This window comes from Engystomops pustulosus, chromosome 3 (genome assembly GCF_040894005.1).
Source record: "Engystomops pustulosus chromosome 3, aEngPut4.maternal, whole genome shotgun sequence".
NCBI classification, from domain to species: Eukaryota; Metazoa; Chordata; class Amphibia; order Anura; family Leptodactylidae; genus Engystomops; species Engystomops pustulosus.
The window spans coordinates 218,090,415-218,118,368 of NC_092413.1; the positions used below are offsets into that span (position 1 = coordinate 218,090,415).

Consider the following 27,954-nt stretch of genomic DNA (forward strand, 5'->3'; position numbering starts at 1 on the left):
GTCTTGTTCTATTTTGTTTCCTTTCTAATAAACGTTGATTATACATAAAATGTCTGAAGAGAACATCTCGATGTCTGTAGGCAATGTTCTTCAGAATGATTGAGGTGTGATGTCTCAGGAGGACAAACATCTAGAGTTACAGTTTTCAGAACTGCCAATATAACATATCCAGAGGGAATGTTCTCCAGAACTTCGCTGTCTACAGAGGAACCAACCTCAGATGTCCAAGGAGAAAGGATCATCTGGAGAACAGTCAAGTCTAGATGTCTAGAGAGAACGACATTATCCAAACTAAGATGTCTGGAAATCTAGAGAAGCTGAGATTGTCCACGTATCTCACCGCTCAGATATCTGATCTACCTTACTCTGATTAGTAATAGGATTATGGCTTTGTTTAGGGATATCTTGTTCCATCTCGATGCTTGGATGTTCTGGAGGATGGAAGGTTTGGCGTCTTCATGGCTGACATCTGGTTGAGTCATGGAGAAGGTGTTATCTCCTCCGGTTCTGATGCGTTCTGGGTGATTACATGGCTGTCATGGCCGCATACACAATGTTCTTCCCTTATATGTGTCCTAATCATTTCTCTGTATAATTTAGGCTTTTCTGAGGTCTTACATAGTTATAATTCCCAGCAAGAAGAATAAAAGACTCGTGCCACCCGTACATTCCAGCAAGAGGCATGAAATCTTAAGTAAATACTTACACCCCATATTATCTATGAGGATTTGTTCTCCGGTAACTGGTTGGGTGGGTCTGCGGTGGAAGAAGAGCACGTACATGGTCCAGCACAGGAGATACATGTGGGCATCTATATGGGGCTGGCATTAGATACACCTCTAGAACTGTACATAGTGGCACTCTCTACCCGACACTGTACATAGGGACACTCTCTACCTGACACTGTACATAGGGGCACTCTCTACCCGACACTGTACATAGGAGCACTCTCTACCCCACCCTGTACATAGCGGCACTCTCTACCCGACACTGTACATAGGGACACTCTCTACCCGACACTGTACATAGGGGCACTCTCTACCCGACACTGTACATAGGGGCACTCTCTACCCGACACTGTACATAGGGGCACTCTATACCCGACACTGTACATAGGACACTCTCTACCCGACACTGTACATAGGGGCGCTCCTTACCAGACACTGTACATAGGGGCACTCTCTACCCGACACTGTACATAGGGGCACTCTATACCCGACACTGTACATAGGGGCACTCTCTACCCGACACTGTACATAGGGGTGCTCTCTACCCGACACTGTACATAGGGGCACTCTCTACCCGACACTGTACATAGGAGCACTCTCTACCCCACCCTGTACATAGCGGCACTCTCTACCCGACACTGTACATAGGGACACTCTCTACCCGACACTGTACATAGGGGCACTCTCTACCCGACACTGTACATAGGGGCACTCTCTACCCGACACTGTACATAGGGGCACTCTATACCCGACACTGTACATAGGACACTCTCTACCCGACACTGTACATAGGGGCACTCTCTACCCGACACTGTACATAGGGGCACTCTATACCCGACACTGTACATAGGACACTCTCTACCCGACACTGTACATAGGGGCACTCTCTACCCGACACTGTGCATAGGGACACTCTCTACCCGACACTGTGCATAGGGGCACTCTCTACCTGATACTGTACATAGGGGCACTATCTACCCAACACTGTACATAGGGAAACTCTCTAACTGACACTATACATAGGGGCACTCTCTACCCCACCCTGTACATAGGGGCGCTCTCTACCAGTCACTATACATAGGGGCGCTCTCAACCTGACACTATATATAGGGGCACCCTCTATCAGACACTGTACATAGGGGCACTCTCTATCTGACACTATACATAGGGGCACTCTCTACCAGACACAATACATAGGGGTGCTCTTTATGTGACACTATACATAGGGGCACTCTCTACCTGAAACTATACAGAGGGGCACCCTCTATCAGACACTGTACATAGTGGCACTCTCTACCTGACACTGTACATAGGGGCACTCTCTGCCCAACACTGTACATGGGGAACTCTCTACCTGACACTATACATAGGGGCACCCTCTATCAGACACTGTACATAGGGGCACTCTCTACCTGACACTATACATAGGGGCACTCTCTACCTGACACTATACATAGGGGCGCTCTCTACCTGACACTATACATAGGGGCACTCTCTACCAGACACTGTACATAGGGGCGCTCTCTACCAGACACAATACATAGGGGTGCTCTTTATGTGACACTGTTCATAGGGGCACTCTCTACCCGACACTGTACATAGGGGCACTCTCTACCGACACTGTACATAGGGGCACTCTCTACCCGACACTGTACATAGGGGCACTCTCTACCCGACACTGTACATAGGGGCGCTTTCTACCTGACACTGTACATAGGGGCACTCTCTACCGACACTGTACATAGGGGCGCTTTCTACCTGACACTGTACATAGGGGCACTCTCTACCCCACACTGTACATGGGGGCGCTCTTTACCCGACACTGTACATAGGGACACTCTCTACGCGACACTGTACATAGGGGCGCTCTTTACCCGACACTGTACATAGGGACGCTCTCTACCCGACACTGAACATAGGGGCGCTCTCTACCCGACATTGTACATAGGGGCACTCTCTACCTGACATTGTACATAGGGACACTCTCTACCTGACACTATACATAGGGGTGCTCTCTACATGACACTATACATAGGGGTGCTCTCTACCTGAACTGTACATAGGGGCACTCTTTACCCGACACTGTACATAGGGGCACTCTCTACCAACACTGTACATAGGGGCGTTTTCTACCTGACACTGTACATAGGGGCACTCTCTACCCGACACTGTACATAGGGGCACTCTCTACCCTACACTGTACATAGGGGCACTCTCTACCGACAGAGTACATAGGGGCACTCTCTACCCCACACTGTACATAGGGGCGCTCTTTACCCAACACTGTACATAGGGGCGCTCTTTACCAGACACTGTACATAGGGGCGCTCTCTACCCAACACTGTACATAGGGGCGCTCTCTACCGACACTGTACATAGGGGCGCTTTCTACCTGACACTGTACATAGGGGCACTCTCTACCACACACTGTACATAGGGGCGCTCTTTACCCGACACTGTACATAGGGACACTCTCTACCTGACATTGTACATAGCGGCACTCTCTACCCGACACTGTACATAGGGGCACTCTCTACCCGACACTGTACATAGAAGCACTCTCTTCCTGACATTGTACATAGGGGAACTCTCTACCTGACACTATACATAGGGGCGCTCTCTACCTGACACTATACATAGGGGTGCTCTCTACCTGACACTGTACATAGGGGCACTCTCTACCAGACACTATACATAGGGATGCTCTCTATGTGACACTGTACATAGGGGTACTCTCTACCCGACACTGTACATAGGGGCACTCTCTACCAACACTACACATAGGGGCGCTTTCTACCTGACACTGTACATAGGGGCACTCTCTACCCGACACTGAACATAGGGGCACTCTCTACCCGACACTGTACATAGGGGTGCTCTTTACCAGACACTGTACATAGGGGCGCTCTCTACCCAACACTTTACATAGGGGCACTCTCTACCGACACTGTACATAGTGGCGCTTTCTACCTGACACTGTATATAGGGGCACTCTCTACCCCACACTGTACATAGGGGCGCTCTTTACCCGACACTGTACTTAGGGACACTCTCTACCCGACACTGTACATAGGGACACTCTCTACCCGACACTGTACATAGGGGAACTCTCTATCTGATACTGTACATAGGGACACTCTCTACCCGACACTGTACATAGGGACACTCTCTACCCGACACCGTACATAGGGGCACTCTCTACCCGACACTGTACATAGAAGCACTCTCTACCTGACATTGTACATAGGGGCACTCTCTACCCTACACTGTACATAGGGGCGCTCTCTACCCGACACTGTACGTAGGGGCACTCTCTACTTGACACTGTACATAGGGGCACTCTCTACCCTACACTGTACATAGGGGCGCTCTCTACCCGACACTGTACGTAGGGGCACTCTCTACTTGACACTGTACATAGGGGCACTCTCTACTTGACACTGTACATAGGGGCACTCTCTACTTGACACCGTACATAGGGGCGCTCTCTACCCGACACTGCACATAGGGGCACTCTCTACCCGACACTGCACATAGGGGCACTCTCTACCCGACACTGCACATAGGGGCACTCTGACAAACAGCTGGTTAAGCTCGGGCAGCAGTCAGGGACAATTGTAGGGTCACCTGTATATAACAGCCACTAGCTATGCAGAAACCCTTGTATAACAGAGACGACAGGAGAAGAGATGGAGAAATATGTAAGGGCCAATATTTCACTTCTGACAGTCTCTAAGAGAAAATCCTTATTAATCTGCGCACATGACAATAAACAAGTGAAAGGTCACATAAAATAAATTAGCGCGGATATTTCCCACGGGGGTCCGAGGTGAGGATGTAACATGGGCGGCCGGAGGCAGCGCCGGCGGGGGACAGGACAGGAATTCACGGAGCAAAGGTGAGAGAAGGAGGAGGTAATGAGAGAAGAGAACATGTGCAGGTCACGGCTCCTGTGGGAAGGAATGTATCAGGGACAGGTGATGGGGGGGTCCTGAGAACCGGAGAGTCCTAAGGACACCGGGGGGTGACCTGTACATTATAATGGAAGAGTCTGCAACTTTATAATATACTATCTGCTTTATTTCATCAAATGTATAAAGGGAAACCGTCAGCAGGTGTGACCATGCAGACTGCAGCCAGTGTTATGTATAGTCCCTGGAGAGATGTGTAATTATATGTGTACATGATACTAGTAGCAGCAGGACTGTGATTTATATTCCAGGATTGTAGCTTCTCCAACTGCACTGGGGTTGTGTCCTCACACTTCTGTGCTCTGTGCTTTCTGAAGCCTGAATACCTCTGTGTACATGATAAGTAGCAGCAGGACTGTGAAAAATTGATTCCAGGATTGTAGCTTCTCTGAGTTCACTCGGAGTGTGTCCTCACACTGCTGTACTCTTAGCATTTTGCAGGCAATGGTAGCTAGTGTCCCTGGAGATATGTGTAATCAGACCTTTGTGTATATTGTTAGTAGCAGCAGGACTGTGAATTATGGATTTATATTCCGTAGCTGTTGCTGCAGATCGAAGGGTTTTCAATTTCAAGAGCACAGCAGTGTGAGGACACACTTCTAAAGCACTTACAGAAGCTACTATCCTGGTATATAAATCCATATATCACAGTTCTGCTGCTACTAACAAATTACACAGCAGTATGATTACACATCCATTCAAAAACAATCCCCCTATGTACAAGAATATAACTACTATAATACTGCCCCCTATGTACAGGAATATAACTACTATAATACTGCCCCCTATGTACAGGAATATAACTACTATAATACTGCCCCCTATGTACAGGAATATAACTACTATAATACTGTCCCCTATGTACAAGAATATAACTACTATAATACTGCCCCCTATGTACAAGAATATAACTACTATAATACTGCCCCCTATGTACAAGAATATAACTACTATAATACTGCCCCCTATGTACAGGAATATAACTACTATAATACTGCCCCCTATGTACAAGAATATAACTACTATAATACTGCCCCCTATGTACAAGAATATAACTACTATAATACTGCCCCCTATGTACAGGAATATAACTACTATAATACTGCCCCCTATGTACAAGAATATAACTACTATAATACTGACCCCTATGTACAGGAATATAACTACTATAATACTGCCCCCTATGTACAAGAATATAACTACTATAATACTGTCCCCTATGTACAAGAATATAACTACTATAATACTGCTCCCTATGTACAAGAATATAACTCCTATAATACTGCCCCTATGTACAGGGATATAACTACTATAATACTGCCCCCTATGTACAGGAATATAACTACTATAATACTGTCCCCTATGTACAAGAATATAACTACTATAATACTGCTCCCTATGTACAAGAATATAACTATTATAATACTGCCCCTATGTACAAGAATATAACTACTATAATACTGCCCCCTATGTACAAGAATATAACTACTATAATACTGCCCCCTATGTACAAGAATATAACTACTATAATACTGACCCCTATGTACAGGAATATAACTACTATAATACTGCCCCCTATGTACAAGAATATAACTACTATAATACTGCCCCCTATGTACAAGAATATAACTACTATAATACTGCCCCCTATGTACAAGAATATAACTACTATAATACTGCCCCCTATGTACAAGAATATAACTACTATAATACTGCCCCCTATGTACAAGAATATAACTACTATAATACTGGCCCCCTATGTACAAGAATATAGCTACTATAATACTGCCCCCTATGTACAACAACATAACTACTATAATACTGTCCCCTATGTACAAGAATATAATTACTATAATACTGCCCCCTATGTACAAGACTATAACTACTATAATACTGCCCCCTATGTACAACAATATAACTACTATAATACTGCCCCCTATGTACAAGAATATAATTACTATAATACTGCCCCCTATGTACAAGAATATAACTACTATAATACTGCCCCCTATGTACAAGAATATAACTACTATAATACTGTCCCCTATGTACAAGAATATAACTACTATAATACTGTCCCCTATGTACAAGAATATAACTACTATAATACTGCTCCTTATGTACAAGAATATAACTACTATAATACTGCCCCTATGTACAAGAATATAACTCCTATAATACTGCCCCTATGTACAGGGATATAACTACTATAATACTGCCCCCTATGTACAGGAATATAACTACTATAATACTGTCCCCTATGTACAAGAATATAACTACTATAATACTGCTCCCTATGTACAAGAATACAACTACTATAATACTGCCCCTATGTACAAGAATATAACTACTATAATACTGCCCCCTATGTACAAGAATATAACTACTATAATACTGCCCCCTATGTACAAGAATATAACTACTATAATACTGCCCCCTATGTACAGGAATATAACTACTATAATACTGCCCCCTATGTACAAGAATATAACTACTATAATACTGCTCCCTATGTACAAGAATATAACTACTATAATACTGCCCCTATGTACAAGAATATAACTCCTATAATACTGCCCCCTATGTACAAGAATATAACTACTATAATACTGCCCCCTATGTACAAGAATATAACTACTATAATACTGACCCCTATAAACAGGAATATAACTACTATAATACTGACCCCTATGTACAGGAATATAACTACTATAATACTGCCCCCTATGTACAAGAATATAACTACTATAATACTGCCCCCTATGTACAAGAATATAACTACTATAATACTGCCCCCTATGTACAAGAATATAACTACTATAATACTGCCCCCTATGTACAACAACATAACTACTATAATACTGTCCCCTATGTACAAGAATATAACTACTATAATACTGCTCCCTATGTACAAGAATATAACTACTATAATACTGCTCCCTATGTACAGGAATATAACTACTATAATATTGCCCCCTATGTACAAGAATATAACTACTATAATACTGCCCCCTATGTACAAGAATATAACTACTATAATACTGCCCCCTATGTGCAAGAATATAACTACTATAATACTGCCCCCTATGTGCAAGAATATAACTACTATAATACTGCCCCCTATGTACAAGAATATAACTACTATAATACTGCCCCCTATGTACAAGAATATAACTACTATAATACTGCCCCCTATGTACAAGAATATAACTACTATAATACTGCCCCCTGTGTACAAGAATATAACTACTATAATACTGCCCCCTATGTACAACAACATAACTACTATAATACTGTCCCCTATGTACAAGAATATAATTACTATAATACTGCCCCCTATGTACAAGAATATAACTACTATAATACTGCCCCCTATGTACAAGAATATAACTACTATAATACTGTCCCCTATGTACAAGAATATAACTACTATAATACTGTCCCCTATGTACAAGAATATAACTCCTATAATACTGCCCCTATGTACAGGGATATAACTACTATAATACTGCCCCCTATGTACAGGAATATAACTACTATAATACTGTCCCCTATGTACAAGAATATAACTACTATAATACTGCTCCCTATGTACAAGAATATAACTACTATAATACTGCCCCTATGTACAAGAATATAACTACTATAATACTGCCCCCTATGTACAAGAATATAACTACTATAATACTGCCCCCTATGTACAAGAATATAACTACTATAATACTGCCCCCTATGTACAGGAATATAACTACTATAATACTGCCCCCTATGTACAAGAATATAACTACTATAATACTGCTCCCTATGTACAAGAATATAACTACTATAATACTGCCCCTATGTACAAGAATATAACTCCTATAATACTGCCCCCTATGTACAAGAATATAACTACTATAATACTGCCCCCTATGTACAAGAATATAACTACTATAATACTGACCCCTATAAACAGGAATATAACTACTATAATACTGACCCCTATGTACAGGAATATAACTACTATAATACTGCCCCCTATGTACAAGAATATAACTACTATAATACTGCCCCCTATGTACAAGAATATAACTACTATAATACTGCCCCCTATGTACAAGAATATAACTACTATAATACTGCCCCCTATGTACAACAACATAACTACTATAATACTGTCCCCTATGTACAAGAATATAACTACTATAATACTGCTCCCTATGTACAAGAATATAACTACTATAATACTGCTCCCTATGTACAGGAATATAACTACTATAATATTGCCCCCTATGTACAAGAATATAACTACTATAATACTGCCCCCTATGTACAAGAATATAACTACTATAATACTGCCCCCTATGTGCAAGAATATAACTACTATAATACTGCCCCCTATGTGCAAGAATATAACTACTATAATACTGCCCCCTATGTACAAGAATATAACTACTATAATACTGCCCCCTATGTACAAGAATATAACTACTATAATACTGCCCCCTATGTACAAGAATATAACTACTATAATACTGCCCCCTGTGTACAAGAATATAACTACTATAATACTGCCCCCTATGTACAACAACATAACTACTATAATACTGTCCCCTATGTACAAGAATATAATTACTATAATACTGCCCCCTATGTACAAGAATATAACTACTATAATACTGCCCCCTATGTACAAGAATATAACTACTATAATACTGTCCCCTATGTACAAGAATATAACTACTATAATACTGTCCCCTATGTACAAGAATATAACTACTATAATACTGCCCCCTATGTACAAGAATATAACTACTATAATACTGCCCCCTATGTACAAGAATATAACTACTATAATACTGCCCCCTATGTACAAGAATATAACTACTATAATACTGCCCCCTATGTGCAAGAATATAACTACTATAATACTGCCCCCTATGTACAAGAATATAACTACTATAATACTGCCCCCTATGTACAAGAATATAACTACTATAATACTGCCCCCTATGTACAAGAATATAACTACTATAATACTGCCCCCTGTGTACAAGAATATAACTACTATAATACTGCCCCCTATGTACAACAACATAACTACTATAATACTGTCCCCTATGTACAAGAATATAATTACTATAATACTGCCCCCTATGTACAAGAATATAACTACTATAATACTGCCCCCTATGTACAAGAATATAACTACTATAATACTGTCCCCTATGTACAAGAATATAACTACTATAATACTGTCCCCTATGTACAAGAATATAACTACTATAATACTGCCCCCTATGTACAAGAATATAACTACTATAATACTGCCCCCTATGTACAAGAATATAACTACTATAATACTGCCCCCTATGTACAAGAATATAACTACTATAATACATAGAAAAAGGAAAAACAGAATTCTGGTAACGGCTCACCCTTTTGTTGCAGTTGGTTGTAGTGGAGATTCAAGGCCAGGTGCACGGTAAAATCCCTTTCACTGTTCCGGTAATCCACAGTGGTGTATCATAGGAATCAAAAAAAGAAGAGGAAAATCGGGAAACCGGCACTCATGAAAAAAGGTCCAAGGGTAAGCGACTCTTTAAAAACATGTGGAAGCATTTATTTAGAAAAATATTTTAAAACACTGCTGAATAGCATGGAAAAACATGGACACAGCAATAGACAGTGTGACACGGAAAAAAAGGGGGGGGGGGGATAGCAGAGGTAACGCGTTTCGGATCCCCCCAATAGAGTCCGAAACGCGTTACCTCTGCTATCCCCCCCCCTTTTTTTCCGTGTCACACTGTCTATTGCTGTGTCCATGTTTTTCCATGCTATTCAGCAGTGTTTTAAAATATTTTTCTAAATAAATGCTTCCACATGTTTTTAAAGAGTCGCTTACCCTTGGACCTTTTTTCATGAGTGCCGGTTTCCCGATTTTCCTCTTCTTTTTTTGATTCCCATAACTACTATAATACTGCCCCCTATGTACAAGAATATAACTACTATAATACTGCCCCCTATGTACAAGAATATAACTACTATAATACTGTCCCCTATGTGCAAGAATATAACTACTATAATACTGCCCCCTATGTACAGGAATATAACTACTATAATACTGCCCCCTATGTACAAGAATATAACTACTATAATACTGCCCCCTTGCTGAGAGGTTGTGTGCAGTGTGAGCTCCTGAGTCTCCTGATGTCTGGAGCGAGCCCAGGGCGGGGCCACCCTGGGTGGGGAGATTCCCCAAGCAAGGCCCAGGCTTCCAGGCCTAAACCGGGAGAAAACTCCCAAACAATTTTTTCAAGGGATGGAAATCCCACAGTTGCCAGTAAGCAGGAAAACCAAAAGAATGTTGTTATTGTAAAGAAGATACAAGAAAACAAAGTGAGTGAAGCAATGATGGAAGTGAGTCCCAGGCCCGGCCAGCATGGAGCAGCACAGGTGGTGAGTGCAGGACGAGCAGCAGGTGCACAGCCCCCCACTCCTGCACCCAGACAGAGAAGAACATCCCTGGAGAGACAAACCCTGCAAGAGAACTTACAGCAGAAGGATGTGGTGTCCAGCATGGCCTGCACAGGCCGCACAAGATCTACAGCTAAGCCGCTGAGTGTCCCTGCACAGTGTGAACAGGCCTCAAGCTCTGCCACTGCAGGCAGAAAGACGACTGGAGCAGCAAAGGAGACGGGTGCTCCTAGACCACCTGGAGCAGCACCCCGACCAGCACAGCAGGGGAAGGAGACCGTGCGAGCGCCTGAGCTGAGGCTAGCAGAGGAGATCCCAGGACTGGTAAGGAGGATGGGGGAGCTTAGCCACCATAAGGAAATGCTGCAGATGCAGATAGACCATACCTCCCAACATTTGGGAAAAGGAAAGAGGGACAAAATGGCGGCACGCGTAGCGTGCCGTGGCGATCCCCCTAAGCCACACCCCCAATCACTCCCTGGCCACGCCCCAAATTTTAGCCATATTAAAAATAATAAAAATCATAATTTAAAAAAAAAAAAAAATTATCCTCATTGGGATTTGAACCCAGAACCTGCAGTGTCCATGTATAATAATAACACAGCGCCTCAACCCACTGAGCTATAACCTCAGTGATTAACAAGTGGAGAATTTTGGTAACTAAGAACTATATACTGCCTTGGTATATAGGGAGGGATCTTCTCAGATTATTGTAATTATTGAGACTATTATTATTATTATTATTATTATTGAGATGATTATTATTATTTTTACCATTATTAATAATCATCTCCATAATAATAAAATTTATAATAATAATAATAATAATAGTCTCAATAATTACAATAATAATCTCTGAGAAGATCCCTCTCTATATATCAGTGCATTAGTCTGTGTCACAGTGTAAATGGCAGATAACACTTCTTACTTACCAGAAATCCTCAGCTTTTTATCACTGGGCTTATAGCTCAGTTAGTTAAGCTCCTGTCTATGGTGCAGAGGGTCCCAGGTTCGAATCTCAGCCTGGCCAAAACTTTATTTAATTTAATTATATAAAGAGCTTGTGTCTGGGGAAGACCTGGAGACCATATATGGACAGATGCTGATCTGAGCTGATGACGTGGTCCCTGCTCTCCGCTAAGCCGACACTTCTCTGAAAAGGATTCCCTGCCCGATGTCTGCTCTGGGGAACCCTAGGAGATGCAGTGACCATATATGGACAGATGCTGATCTGAAGCTGATGACGTGGTCCCTGCTCTCTCCACTAAGCCGACACTTCTCTGAAAAGGATTCCCTGCCCGATGTCTGCTCTGGGGAACCCTAGGAGATGCAGTGACCATATATGGACAGATGCTGATCTGAAGCTGATGACGTGGTCCCTGCTCTCCGCTAAGCCCGACACTTCTCTGAAAAGGATTCCCTCCCGATGTCTGTAGAAGCCATTCTGTACTGTGAGTTCAGACTTTCAAATTATTTACTATGCGGACACAGCGCCGGGACACAGCGGGACCTGGGGGGGAAATCCGTGACAATATCATAGCTGCCCGGCGCTCCCTCCTTCACCTCCGGCGCACAATACTCAGGGCAGGCGTTTAAGAGGAGGAATGTGGTGCGCTTTAAGAACAGAGGCGCTAAGGAAGATCTCCCAGATAGGAGGTTTGTGGTGCGGGATCTCCTGTGCCGCCAGATGGGGTTCACGCCTGATGATATCCTGGCGGTCATCAACCTTCCAGACAGACAGGGCTATGATGTCAGCTTTAAGCTTATGTCTAGTCTGGACAGGTTCTGGGATAAATTCCCCCGGTTCAGGGACACTGAGGGCTGGTGTAAGTTCACGTTTGTCCCCATATCCAGGTCAGGTACTGTGGTGGTTAATGTCATCTTCTGGAACGAGTCAGTTCCCCCTCAGGATATTCTGGTGTGGCTCAGGCGCCATTGTGATCTTGTGTCTGACCTCACCAAGAATAGAGACGCCGACGGTATCTGGACTGGAGGGTGGAAGGTTCTGGTGAAGTTACGCCATTATAATAACATCACCCTGCACCTCCCCAACAGCTTCTTCATAGGCAGAGAGAAAGGTGTCTGCTTCTATCTCGGGCAGCCGAGAAAGTGTTTTAGATGCGGTAAGATCGGTCATGTGGCCAAAGTATGCACAGTAGTAAAGTGCAACCTGTGTGGGGAGGTCGGCCATCTCAGTGCCACCTGTGAGACGGTCAGATGTAACCTCTGCGGAGAGATTGGGCACCCACACAAGGATTGCCCGGAGGCCTGGCATAACATCACCAGGGATTTCTCAGATGATGAGATAGTACAGGAGGCAGACGCCTTTGAGGAGGAGGCCTTGATGTCAGGTCTAATACTAACTAGGCAGGAGGTACAGCAGGGGTCAGGTGATACTGCGCCAGAACCTCAGAGAGCAGTCCGCACTCAGCAGAATATGGAGGTTGTCACTCAGGACCAGCCTCAGGCAGCAGCCTCTATAACATCTACTACCGAATATGAGGAGGCCAAAAAGAACAAAAGAAAGAAAAAAGACAAATCCTCCCGTAAGCCTGAGACAGAGTATGGTGCAGGGTCTAAGACAGTGGTGGCGAACCTATGGCACTGGTGCCAGAGGTGGCACTCTGAGCCCTCTCTGTGGGCACCCAGGCTATTACCAGAGAGGACTCCAGGTATCTTCCTTAAGTCCCAGACAACCCAGGACTTGCTGTGCACAGAGCTATTTTAAAGTGACAGTGCTATCTGGGACTATTTTCTGCTTTATTGGTGTCCTCAGGTGCTGATATGAATGAAAGTTGTGACAGAGCAGGGAGTATAAATTTGTCTGGTGGCACTTTGCAATAATTAAGTGGGTTTTGGTTGTAGTATGGGCACTCGGTCTCTAAAAGGTTCGCCATCACTGGTCTAAGACCATGAAAAAAGCCAGTGGTGATGCCGGGGTTATGGTCCTTTCTAATAGATATGATGTCTTATCAGAGTCAGATGGAGATTTTGAGCGTGAGTTAGAACGCATTGATAATGAGTGTGACGGGGATACAGAAGACCCTCCGACAAAAAAGAAGCCCCCTTCTTCTGAAGCTGGAGACCCCCTGTCAGACATGGAGACTGGTGGTAGGCAGAGGGAATCTGACTCTGACTCATGATGATGGGGGTCGCTGCTCTGTTTTTCTGTTTCCTTATGATGGCTGGATTCTCTCTAAGAGTTGCTTCTAGCAATGTTAACAGCATTAAAGTAAGAAGGACCAGACACGCAGTATATGACCACCTGAGATATCTTGACGCGGATGTCATCTTCCTGCAGGAGACCCGTCTGACCACCTTAGGGCATCTCCGTGAGGCTGAGCGTGAGTGGCGGTCTGGTCCTTCTTACTGGTCACTGGCTGTGGAGCCGTACGCCGGGGTCGCTATACTGTTTAACACCACAGACGTAACGGTGCACAGGCTGACGGAGGTCGCTATGGGGAGGTGCCTGGTGCTAGAGGTGACCATCCATGGTAGGCGGCTCCGGCTGATCAACATCTATGGCCCACAGACAGTGACTGAGAGAATCCAGCTATTCAATGAGGTAAAACAATATCTGTTTACCTCAATCCCTGTAGTATTGGCGGGTGACTTTAATGTTACCATGACATCGGGTGACAGATCCTCGGGCAGAGCAGTGGTCAGAGACTCCAAAGTCCTAAAGAGCATTATATCACAGGCCCATCTATGTGATGTGTTTACCCTGGGTGGCAGGAAACCCAAGTACACCTACTCCTGTGCTGACAGGAGCAGTAGGATAGATATGGCGTTTGTAAGTCCTTCAGAGACTGTTAGTGGGATGAGTGAGAGAGTCGTCCCATATTCTGATCACCTGGCGTTATTTTTTTGTATGGGAGCCTCTAACCGCTCGGATATTGGTCGGGGGTTATGGAGGCTCAATTCTAGCATCCTGGATGATGTCTGTGTCCAGAATTGTGTTCACTCCCTTTTTCAGGACCAGCTCCAGAGACAAGACTTCTATGACAACATATCTGACTGGTGGGAGAACGTCAAGGAGGAGATCAGGTCCCTCTTAAAGAGACTGTCAGTGAAGAAGGGTAAGCGTAAGTACAGCCAGTATCTCAAGCGGAGAGAATTGGAGTCACTGTATTCGGCGGGAGGGGGGGACAAACAAAAGATTGACCGACTGAAGTCTGAAATAAAGCAGTATCAGTACAGCCGCTACACGTCTCTTGTTGTAGAACGGGATTACGGGACTCTGGGGGTTCCAGATCCATATGAAAATTGCCGGGAACGTGTGGCAAAAAAATCGATCACAGGTCTCACTGACTCCCAGGGAGTTTTGCAGGAATCTCGGGAGGGTATCCTGGGGGTGGTGAGATCCTACTATGCTGAGTTATTTCAGAAGAAGGTTTTGGATAAAGAGAAAATGGCTCAATTCTTGGAGGCAACTCCAGGTCCTGACACTAAAGATTTGGACTTTTCTCCTTTGACAGCAGGAATAACAGAGGAGGAGGTTAAAGAGGCCATTGATAAGTTACATCTGAAGAAGGCACCAGGTCCTGATGGTATAACATGTGAATTTTATAAGAAGTTCAGAGACCTCTTAGCCCCGATCCTTGTGGATGTTTTTACCAATTGTCTAGAGAATCACCTGATGCCTCCATCCATGAGAGTGTCCTCCCTTATTCTGCTGTCCAAAGGTAAGGAGCCTAGTGACATCAAGAACTGGAGGCCCATCGCCCTCTTGAATGTTGACCGGAAGATTTTGGCAAAAATTCTGTTTTCTAGATTAGTCTGTTTGTCCCCGGCACTGTTGGCAGGCTCTCAGTACGGCACAGTAAAAGGGCGGAACATCTCTGGAGCAGTCATCTCGATAAGGGAGATGTTTGAGAGATGTAAAGCTCTGAGGTGTGGGAGATATGTTGTAGGTCTGGACCAGGCTAAAGCCTTTGACAGGGTTGATCACGATTATCTATGGGCCACTTTGTCAAAGTACGGTATTCCGGGACAATTTATAGATTGGCTGAGAACTTTGTATAGAGAGGCTGAGAGCTTTCCTCTGATCAATGGTTGGCAGGGGGACACTTTTGAAGTAGAGGCAGGGGTACGGCAAGGCTGCCCCCTGAGTCCACTGCTGTATGTGTTTGCCATCGATCCGTTCCTGAGATCACTGCAGCGGTGTGATTTTCGGGGGGTGCCGGTCCCCATTGCTTGCCTTTGAAGGTAGTCGCCTACGCGGATGATGTGACTGTGGTGATATCTGAACCTCATGAGGTGGAGATGTTATCTGCAGCCATCAGAAGTTACTCAGAGGCCTCCGGGTCTCTGGTCAACCTAGAGAAGAGTCAAGCTTTCTGGACATTGGATGCTGCTCCTGGCTTTGATCTGCCACAGTTCGCCAAGGCCTCCACCCATATTAAAATCCTTGGGGTTAAATTCGGGAGGGAAGATAATGCCAAACTAAATTGGGAAGAGAAGTTGGAAGCCGGAAATGTAAAGGTTCAGCGATGGAAGAACTGGAGGCTGACCTATAGAGAAAGGGTTACTCTGCTGAAGACTTACCTGGTCCCTGTCTTCCTCTACGTCTCTGTCGTCTTTCCTTTGCCAGAATCTTTCTCCGCTAGGCTCTTTAGCCTGTTCTTCCAGCTTTTATGGGGAAACAGGTTGAACCCAGTAAAAAGAGGGATCACCTACCTGCAGAGGAGAGAGGGTGGGCTGGATATGTTAAATCCAAGGGTCTTTTTTGACTCCATGTTTCTGAAAGTTAATTTTGGATGCCTGGACTCAAACAATGATCTCCTGTGGGTAAGTAGTGTCAGGGACTGGATATTGCCTTTTGCAGAGTCTTGGGTGCGAGGCGGCAGTCTCAAGAGGGGCCGGTGGACTCCTGGCTTCCTCCCCCAGTATCTGGAGTATGGTCTCAGGTGTTTGAAAAAGTGGAGAATAGATAAGACCTATCTGGAGAGTAAGACCAGGAAGGACCTTTACACCAGTGTCTGTAGGACCTTTTATACTTTACAGCCAGCTCTGAGGGACTGCACAACGGCCACATTGCAGAAAAGTCTGAAGCTCCTCAATAGTCCTAGGCTCCCTGCAAAACTATGCGACATTGCTTGGCTATCACTGCACGGGAAGCTTTTTGTTAGGGGCAATTTAAAGTTTTTAAGTGTCTCAGACCGTATGTGCCCCTTGGGTTGTCAGCAGGAGGAGACGATGCAGCACTTCATTACCGAGTGCCAGGGAGGAAGGCAGATATGGCAGGAGGTGTCCCGCAGGCTCAGGATACCAAGACTGCAGTCTCTGGCCTACCCTGATGTAATCTATGGGGTGACACCACAGGTAGCCGGCATCGACAGGGGGACCATGTACCTCATCATCACGGTAACTAAGTACTACCACTGGCACACCAGGACCAGAGTGTCCGTCCATAATGAGTCCTTCCAGCCCATGACCGCAGTCACACAGATACTGTCAGAGCTGAGGTGGATCCAATCATTAGAGTTCAGGAAAAAGAGTGAGAATGTTCAGTTATGGAGGAACATAAATCTACAGTGATGGATTATATGTCATGGAATTCTGTTTATTTCTTTTTTTCCCTTATTACCAGTGATGGACTTTTTAATTTGAAGTTACTCTAAATTCATTATTTTGCTGATGTGTTTGATCTCTGTTAAATAATTGTTTTATTTTTCATTCTGACAAGAATGTATTGTAAATTTTTGTTTGTTTTTACTAATAAAAATTGCCCCCTATGTACAAGACTATAACTACTATAATACTGCCCCCTATGTACAAGAATATAACTACTATAATACTGCCCCTATGTACAACAATATAACTACTATAATACTGCCCCCTATGTACAGGAATATAACTACTATAATACTGCCCCCTATGTACAAGAATATAACTACTATAATACTGTCCCCTATGTACAAGAATCTAACTACTATAATACTGCCCCCTATGTACAAGAATATAATTACTATAATACTGCCCCCTATGTACAAGAATATAACTACTATAATACTGCCCCCTATGTACAGGAATATAACTACTATAATACTGCCCCCTATGTACAAGAATATAACTACTATAACACTGCCCCCTATGTACAAGAATATAACTACTATAATACTGCCCCCTATGTACAAGAATATAACTACTATAATACTGCCCCCTATGTACAAGAATGTAACTACTATAATACTGCCCCCTATGTACAAGAATATAACTACTATAATACTGCCCCCTATGTACAAGAATATAACTACTATAATACTGCCCCCTATGTACAGGAATATAACTACTATAATACTGCCCCCTATGTACAAGAATATAACTACTATAACACTGCCCCCTATGTACAAGAATATAACTACTATAATACTGCCCCCTATGTACAAGAATATAACTACTATAATACTGCCCCCTATGTACAAGAATGTAACTACTATAATACTGCCCCCTATGTACAAGAATATAACTACTATAATACTGCCCTCTATGTACAAGAATATAACTACTATAATACTGCCCCCTATGTACAAGAATATAACTACTATAATACTGCCCTCTATGTACAAGAATATAACTACTATAATACTGCCCCCTATGTACAAGAATATAACTACTATAATACTGCCCTCTATGTACAAGAATATAACTACTATAATACTGCCCCTATGTACAAGAATATAACTACTATAATACTGCCCCCTATGTACAGGAATATAACTACTATAATACTGCCCCCTATGTACAAGAATATAACTACTATAACACTGCCCCCTATGTACAAGAATATAACTACTATAATACTGCCCTCTATGTACAAGAATATAACTGCTATAACACTGCCCCCTATGTACAAGAATATAACTGCTATAACACTGCCCCCTATGTACAAGAATATAACTACTATAATACTGCCCTCTATGTACAAGAATATAATTACTATAATACTGCCCCCTATGTACAAGAATATAACTACTATAATACTGCCCCCTATGTACAAGAATATAACTACTATAATACTGCCCCCTATGTACAAGAATGTAACTACTATAATACTGCCTCCTATGTACAAGAATATACTACTATAATACTGCCCCCTATGTACAGGAATATAACTACTATAATACTGCCCCCTATGTACAAGAATATAACTACTATAACACTGCCCCCTATGTACAAGAATATAACTACTATAATACTGCCCTCTATGTACAAGAATATAACTGCTATAACACTGCCCCCTATGTACAAGAATATAACTACTATAATACTGCCCTCTATGTACAAGAATATAACTGCTATAACACTGCCCCCTATGTACAAGAATATAACTACTATAATACTGCCCCCTATGTACAAGAATATAATTACTATAATACTGCCCCCTATGTACAGGAATATAACTACTATAATACTGCCCCCTATGTACAAGAATGTAACTACTATATTACTGCCTCCTATGTACAAGAATATACTACTATAATACTGCCCCCTATGTACAGGAATATCACTACTATAATACTGCCCCCTATGTACAAGAATATAACTACTATAATACTGCCCTCTATGTACAAGAATATAACTGCTATAACACTGCCCCCTATGTACAAGAATATAACTACTATAATACTGCCCCCTATGTACAAGAATATAATTACTATAATACTGCCCCCTATGTACAAGAATATAACTACTATAATACTGCCCCCTATGTATAAGAATATAACTACTATAATACTGCTCCCTATGTACAAGAATATAACTACTATAATACTGCTCCCTATGTACAAGAATATAACTACTATAATACTGCCCCCTATGTACAAGAATATAACTACTATAATACTGCCCCCTATGTACAGGAATATAACTACTATAATACTGCCCCCTATGTACAGGAATATAACTACTATAATACTGCCCCTATGTACAAGAATATAACTACTATAATACTGCCCCTATGTACAGGAATATAACTACTATAATACTGCCCCCTATGTACAAGAATATAACTACCATAATACTGCCCCCTATGTACAAGAATATAACTACTATAATACTGCCCCCTATGTACAGGAATATAACTACTATAATACTGCCCCCTATGTACAGGAATATAACTACTATAATACTGCCCCCTATGTACAGGAATATAACTACTATAATACTGCCCCTATGTACAAGAATATAACTACTATAATACTGCCCCCTATGTACAGGAATATAACTACTATAATACTGCCCCCTATGTACAAGAATATAACTACTATAATACTGCCCCCTATGTGCAGGAATATAACTACTATAATACTGCCCCCTATGTACAAGAATATAACTACTATAATACTGCCCCCTATGTACAGGAATATAACTACTATAATACTGCCCCCTATGTACAAGAATATAACTACTATAATACTGCCCCTATGTACAAGAATATAACTACTATAATACTGCCCCCTATGTACAGGAATATAACTACTATAATACTGCCCCCTATGTACAGGAATATAACTACTATAATACTGCCCCCTATGTACAGGAATATAACTACTATAATACTGCCCCCTATGTACAGGAATATAACTACTATAATACTGCCCCCTATGTACAAGAATATAACTACTATAATACTGCCCCCTATGTACAGGAATATAACTACTATAATACTGCCCCCTATGTACAGGAATATAACTACTATAATACTGCCCCCTATGTACAGGAATATAGCTACTATAATACTGCCCCCTATGTACAGGAATATAACTACTATAATACTGCCCCCTATGTACAAGAATATAACTACTATCACTAGTAGCCAGCCAACACCCCTTTACATATAGCCAGGCAGCCCCTGCCCCTTTAAACATAGCCAGTCACCCCACTATACAGCCTCCCCCTGTATACAGCAGCCCCCTCTGGTTTACTGCCAGCCCCCGGTATACAGCCAGCCCAGCCCCTTCCCACCCCAGTACATAAAAATAAAAACACATGTAACGCACCTTTCCGATGCTGCTCCCCTACGTGATCCCAGTCTGGCCTCGGTGCCAGCTCCGTACGGGCCGGCGTCGCACAGACCATGACGTCAGCCGCTTGCCAACGTCATGGTCTGTGCGCCGCCGGCGCGTACGTTGTTGTCACTGTGGCCGGACTGAATCCAGTTGGGGGGCAGCGTTGGAAAGGTGCGTTACATGTATTTTTATTTTTCACCGGCCCCAGCAGCCCAGGACCGGCCCTGATCCAATCGGCCAGTCCGCCCCTGCCCTTCCCCCACACTGTTCTTGGAGAAGCTACAAGTATGGAATATAAATCCATACATCACAGTCCTGCTGCTACTAGCAACATACACAAACACATGATTACACATCTATCCAGGGAAAATACACTGCCTGCAGAGAGCAAAGAGGACAGCAGTGTGACTTGGAGAAGCTACAGTCCTGAAATATAAAACCATCCATCACAGTCCTGCAGCTACTAACACCATACACAGTGGTTTAATTACACATCTCTCCAGGGACAATAAATAACACTGGAAGTAGTCTGTATGGTCACCCCTGCTGACAGGTTCCCTTTATTATTGCTACAGTGTAACAATTTTCTTATAAAACCATAAATCTTCTGCTGTAAATATATAATTCGGGACACAACCTGCCCCCACACACAGGATAACAGGTGACGCCCCTGGGAGGACACCTCGGGGTGCAGAGATGTTACTGCTCTTACATTACAGGGTGTATTCACACAGTGTATATTGGAGGAGATCGATTGTATCTTATTTTCATTCTACAACTTTATACAAGATTGTTGATCATTTTTGAATAGTTTTTTGAGCAAAACCGCTCAGTTCAGGGATTAAACAAGATATGTTCCTGCATCAGTGCAGCTACAGCAGTCTTAAGGTATGTTTGCTTCATAATGCATCACATCAAATGGTAGGTTTCCTTTATAGCTTCTTGGAGCACAGTGAAAAGCACTCACACTGCTGTGTTCTTAGCTCTCTGCAATGAACTGCTTCACAGCCTTTCCCATCTGCCCTGAGTGAGAGCTCATATTTTTTGGGGGGTAGTATATGGTGTTTTTTTTCCAACAGTCCCGAATTTGGTGGGTCAGTCCTACAAACTTGACCTAAAGTTCATCCTTATTTTCTCAGCACTATATGGCGGTATTATCCAGGCTGAGGTTACGTCTTCTGTTGCCTAAGGCTCTTATTTTCTATACAGCCCTCACTCGTTTAGTAGACATGGGCCTCACATTTTTCAGAGGGATTTATGTGCGGCAGCCGGAAAATACTTCTTTATGAGCTTATTCCGTGATCCGGGGGGCTCTGATGAGATTACATCCTAAGCGCTGTTAAAGAAACCAGAAAAGATTAAGGAGGTTAATTTATGTCTTGATGCAAACGAGCTGTTAAATAGGTATTAGCTACATGCAGACACCCCTGCCTGCCTGTGATAGACTGCCCCATTACACTGGGATAAATGCACCCAGCAGGAGATACCACTTAATTAAAGGGGTGGTCTGAATGATAAAGTTTACTTCTCGATGATCAAACTTTGCACTTATTTCCAGATGTTCTCTAGGGAAATGTGAACAAACCCTTTTACTGTCCAGTGTTCTAAGGAGATTGCATGACAATCCCTGGCAGAAAGGGCAGGACCTGTAATTTGGCTCCTCCCATAGGACTCATCACTTCCTGTCTCCGCCTTCAAATTTGGAATAAAAAAATCCAATGGATGAGACACTTGGCCCGTATCTGCTGACATAGTATGTGCCGCCATAATCGCCCCAGGGTGGTAGTGTGTAGTAACAATGGCTGGTTATACATGGGCATGGGGTGGCGGTATTATTTACCTCCTGTGTATTGGTATATGATGGCTCATAATTCACTTTAGCAATACCCCAACTAATCGATATGGAACTACCTGAAGGTAATCAGCAGTTGTGCTGGAGCTAATCCATGTCCTTACACTGCTGTGCTCTGAGCTCTCTGCATCTAACTGCTTCACAAGAAAGCAGCAGTGTGAGGACACGCCCCCAGTGCACTTGTAGAAGCTACAATCCTGTAATATATATCTCATATATCACAGTCCTGCTATGACTAACAACAGAAACACAATTATGATTTCACATCTACCCTGGGACAATACTTAAAACTGGCTGAAGACAGAGCAGAGCACAGCAGTGTGAGGACACGCCCCCATTGCACTTGCAGAAGCTACAATCCTGGAATATAAATCCACATATCACAGTCCTGCTGCTACTAACAAAGGTCTGATTACACATTTCTCCAGGGAGAATACATAACATTGGCTGCAGAAAGCACAGAGCACAGCAGTGTGAGCACATGGTCAAAGTGCACTTGTAGAAGCTACAATCCTGAAATATATATCTCATATATCACAGTCCTGCTATGACTAACAACATAAACACAACTATGATTTCACATCTACCCTGGGACAATATTTAAAACTGGCTGAAGAGAGAACAGAGCACAGCAGTGTGAGGACACGCCCCCATTGCACTTGGAGAAGCTACAATCCTGGAGTATAAATCCACATATCACAGTCCTGCTGCTACTAACAAAGGTCTGATTACACATTTCTCCAGGGAGAATACATAACACTGGCTGCAGAAAGCACAGAGCACAGCAGTGTGAGGTCTGATTACACATCTCTCCAGGAACAATACATAACACTGGCTGCAGAGAGCACAGAGTACAGCAGTGTGAGGTCTGATTATACATCTCTCCAGGGAGAATACATAACACTGGCTGCAGAAAGCACAGAGCACAGCAGTGTGAGGTCTGATTACACAACTCTCCAGGGACAATATATAACACTGGCTGCAGAGAGCACAGAGCACAGCAGTGTGAGGTCTGATTATACATCTCTCCAGGGACAATACATAACACTGACTGCAGAGAGCACAGAGCACAGCAGTGTGAGGTCTGATTACACATCTCTCCAAAGACAATACATAACACTGGCTGCAGAGAGCACAGAGCACAGCAGTGTAAGGTCTGATTTCACATCTCTCCAGGAACAATACATAACACTGGCTGCAGAGAGCACAGAGCACAGCAGTGTGAGGTCTGATTACACATCTCTCCAGAGACAATACATAACACTGGCTGCAGAGAGCACAGAGCACAGCAGTGTGAGGTCTGATTACACATTTCTCCAGGAACAATACATAACACTGGCTGCAGAAAGCACAGAGCACAGCAGTGTGAGGACATGGTCAAAGTGCCCTTGTAGATGCTACTATCCTGTAATATAAACCCATATATCACAGTCCTGCTATGACTAACAACATAAACAAAGGTCTGATTACATATCTACCCTGGAATAATACTTAAAACTGACTGAAGAGGGCAAAGAGCACAGCAGTGTGAGGACACGCCCCCCAGTGCACCAGAAGCTACAAAACTGGAATATAAATCTATATATCACAGTCCTGCTGCTACTAACAACATACACAAAGGTCTGATTACGCATCTCTCCAGGGACAGTACCCAACAGTGGCTGCAGAGAGCACAGAGCACAGCAGTGTGGGGACACACCCCCAGTACACGTGGATAAAGTACAACCCATATTTTACATTCCTTAGAGTCCCAAACTTTTAACACACTCCCATTTTTCCAGGTTACAGCAGATTGATCCACCAGATTCTGTTATGGCACCAGGTCATGTGACACATATAGGCGTCATTACTGTGTAGGGGAGGAGCCAGGCAAGGGTCATGTGACTTACTCATCATATTATTGTAAAAATAAAAACAATCACAAACTTTTTTTTATATATTTCACAGAAATTTTATTACAAAAAAAAAAAAAAATTCCACCTCTCTCTAAACTGAAATGTACATCTACAGACAGGAGCCGCCCACTTATTACACTCATTATATAAAGTGCTAACACAAAAACAGATCAGAGGGCGGCGCCTTGTAAACAGGTAGGCACAGTATAAATCTACACAACCCAGTGCAAATAAAAGTACAGCAATCTACAGGACAACCATACAGAGGGGCGGGGTTACAGATCTCAATCCCATGATGCTCCGCAGGGAGACACAATATGGACATGTGACTATATCAGTCCTCAAAGGGGATCGGTCAGAAGTTTTGACCATGTTAATAGAAACAGGAATGTAAGAAATAGATTTATATTTCAGAATTATAGCTGCAGCTGGGGCGTGTCCTCACACTGCTGTGCTCTGTGTATCCAGCTGCTTTAAATCCCCTCCCCTCTGCTCTATGTGACTGCTGTAGTATCCAACCAGATGCCTTCACTTAAAGTAGAGGGGAGGGGTTGTGAAGGAACTTAATGCAGAGCACAGGGCACAGCAGTGTGAGGACACACCCCCAGAGCACTTGTAGAAGCTACAATCCTGGAATATAAATCCATATTTCACAGTCCTGCTTCTACTAACAATTTACACAGAGGTGGGATTACAAATCTCTCCACTATGTTCTGACACGGGGTGCAGTATGTATATTTTGTTACTGATATTGACTAGGTTACTGTAAACTTGACAGAGTCCAGTGATGTAAGTGACAGTACTGACCTCCGAGATGTTTCTTTAAAACAGAAAAAAAATTCATTTCTTCCCTTGACTAGGAAGAGGTTAAAGGGAACTCGTCAGAAGGTCTGACCATGCAGGCAGTGTCAGGTATTGTCCGTGGATAGCTGTTAATCATCAGTAACTGCAGAACTGTGAAAAATGAAAGTGCCATGTGGGTGCATCCTCACACTGCTGTGCTCTCTGCTTCACAGCTGCTCTGCTATAGAGAGGCTTCTGGTTAGGCACTACAGCTAAGACCACAGTAGTGTGAGATCAACTGTCCTGAATGTAAATCCATATTTCACAGTCCTGCTGCTACTAACATACACAGTGGTATGATTACATATCTCTCCAGGGACAATACCTACCACTGGCTGCAGTCTATGGTCACAGCTGCTGCCAGGCTCCCTTTAAATAATGTACTATACCCACAATTTTCAGTAGTTTAAAAAAAACTGGCTTAAATACAGAAAATACCATTTTTTTGTTCGTAAAAAAAATGTAAAAGTTACAAGAAATTCCTTTTTTTCACGTATCTACAAGATCGTTTCCTATCACACAGATGTCTATGCCGGGCTCGCTGTACGTTCCCACATTGACTTTTCCAGTGCTATAGACAAGTCCAAGAAGTTCTAATGGAGGGTCTAAGAAGTTCCAATGGAGGGTCCAAGAAGTTCCAATGGAGGGTCCAAGAAGCTCCAATGGAAGGTCCAAGAAGTTCTAATGGAGGGTCCAAGAAGCTCCAATGGAGGGTCCAAGAAGTTCCAATGGAGGGTCCAAGAAGTTCCAATGGAGGGTCCAAGAAGTTCCAATGGAGAGTCCAAGAAGTTCCAATGGAGGGTCCAAGAAGCTCCAACGAAGGGTCCAAGAAGTTCCAATGGAGGGCCCAAGATATTCCAATGGAGAGTCCAAGAATAGAGAATAGAGAATAGAATAGAATAAAGAATAGAGCTCCAACGAAGGGTCCAAGATGCTCCACTGGAGGTTCTGGTGGTTGGTTACATTTGAGAATATTTGCAAAAATCCACAAGACTAGTTTTGGATTTTGTGTTCCTGTATCCCAGGCCCACTTACTATCTGTACCTTCCAGACATCATTGGCCAACAGAAGAAGACCAATCTGCATCAACATCTCATGTTTCCTCACTTGTCAATTTGTGTAAAATTTGCACAACTCAATCTGACTGGAGTCGAGTCAAAGTTACAAGTTGGCGCATCAGTTTTCAAAACAGATTGGAGACCACAACAGACACTCAACTTTTACTAACTAATTCTTCAGGAATTTTGAAAGGCTCAAATTGTTGGATAAGCTATTCTGGTCCCACCTGAAAAGTTGGCATCTCATGTCCATGGTCACCATCACATTTTGCTTAAGGGGATACTTTAAGTTTCAAATCTAGTGTTGTACAACTGACTACGCTGACTTTTCTTGGAGCTGTGGTGACCACTGTGCTGAGAGTGATGACCATGAGAGAGGAGATCCTGACATTGAGGTCTTTGTTCAGCTTTAGGGACTCATTTCGGAAGTTCCTCCACTTCTATGAAACTGAATATTGGGAAAAGCAATCAAAAGTGGACATGGGACTAGAAAATTGATCAAATAAATAATTTCGGAGTCCGAGTGTTAAAGAGGGGGATAGAATCGGTGATACAATAGTGTTTCTATGACAGACAAACGATGAACCACCCTTAGGGACAAGACAACGATCTAGGAGAACATCTCCAAAGGAAGAAAGCACCAGGAGATAATTTTATCATGAACCATGGAACCATGGGTGGACATTTTGGGAGATTTGACTCCAATGGGTCCAGATGGTTGCAGTTTATGGTCCTGTGATCTGGAATGAAAGAGTCCTTGTTTCTGCTCGATGAGTACACAATACACGTCAGGAACCATTGTCCTACGTGGTCCATTCTGATGTGCAATAGTCACTAGGTGACCGGGATGTGTTGTGTGCCGATGTTCATTGTTGTGTCTCTTCATCTAAATCATCCTTCAGGCACTTGCCCCATCTTCTTCGATGACCCGGTTCATGCTGGTACCATGTGTGATGTGAGCCAGGGGGTTGTTTAAGTCTCTAATACTACCTTGTCTTGACTGCTCATTGAGTCTGTGGGTGCTACTGTGTACAGAATGGTGATCGGTGAGACGAGACATGCTGCCGTGGGGGAGCCGCTCCTCGATTCCTCGGTAGCTACATGGTGTGTACCTAGGAGAAGGACAACACATGGTCAA

The 27,954-nt window shown here is 43.1% G+C and overlaps 1 protein-coding gene across 3 annotated transcripts in view; it reads right to left on the minus strand.

The window, feature by feature from the left end:
* Window positions 1–26,750: 26,750 nt before the first annotated feature.
* The window catches only part of FZD3 (frizzled class receptor 3), a 106,338-nt gene continuing 105,134 nt past the window's right edge, over window positions 26,751–27,954 (minus strand). For all 3 annotated transcript variants that reach the window (XM_072143838.1, XM_072143839.1, XM_072143837.1), the window contains one exon: window positions 26,751–27,928. In XM_072143838.1, coding sequence (XP_071999939.1) covers window positions 27,715–27,928 — 214 coding nt within the window. In that variant the 3' untranslated portion in view covers window positions 26,751–27,714. The remainder of the gene's footprint in view (window positions 27,929–27,954) is intronic.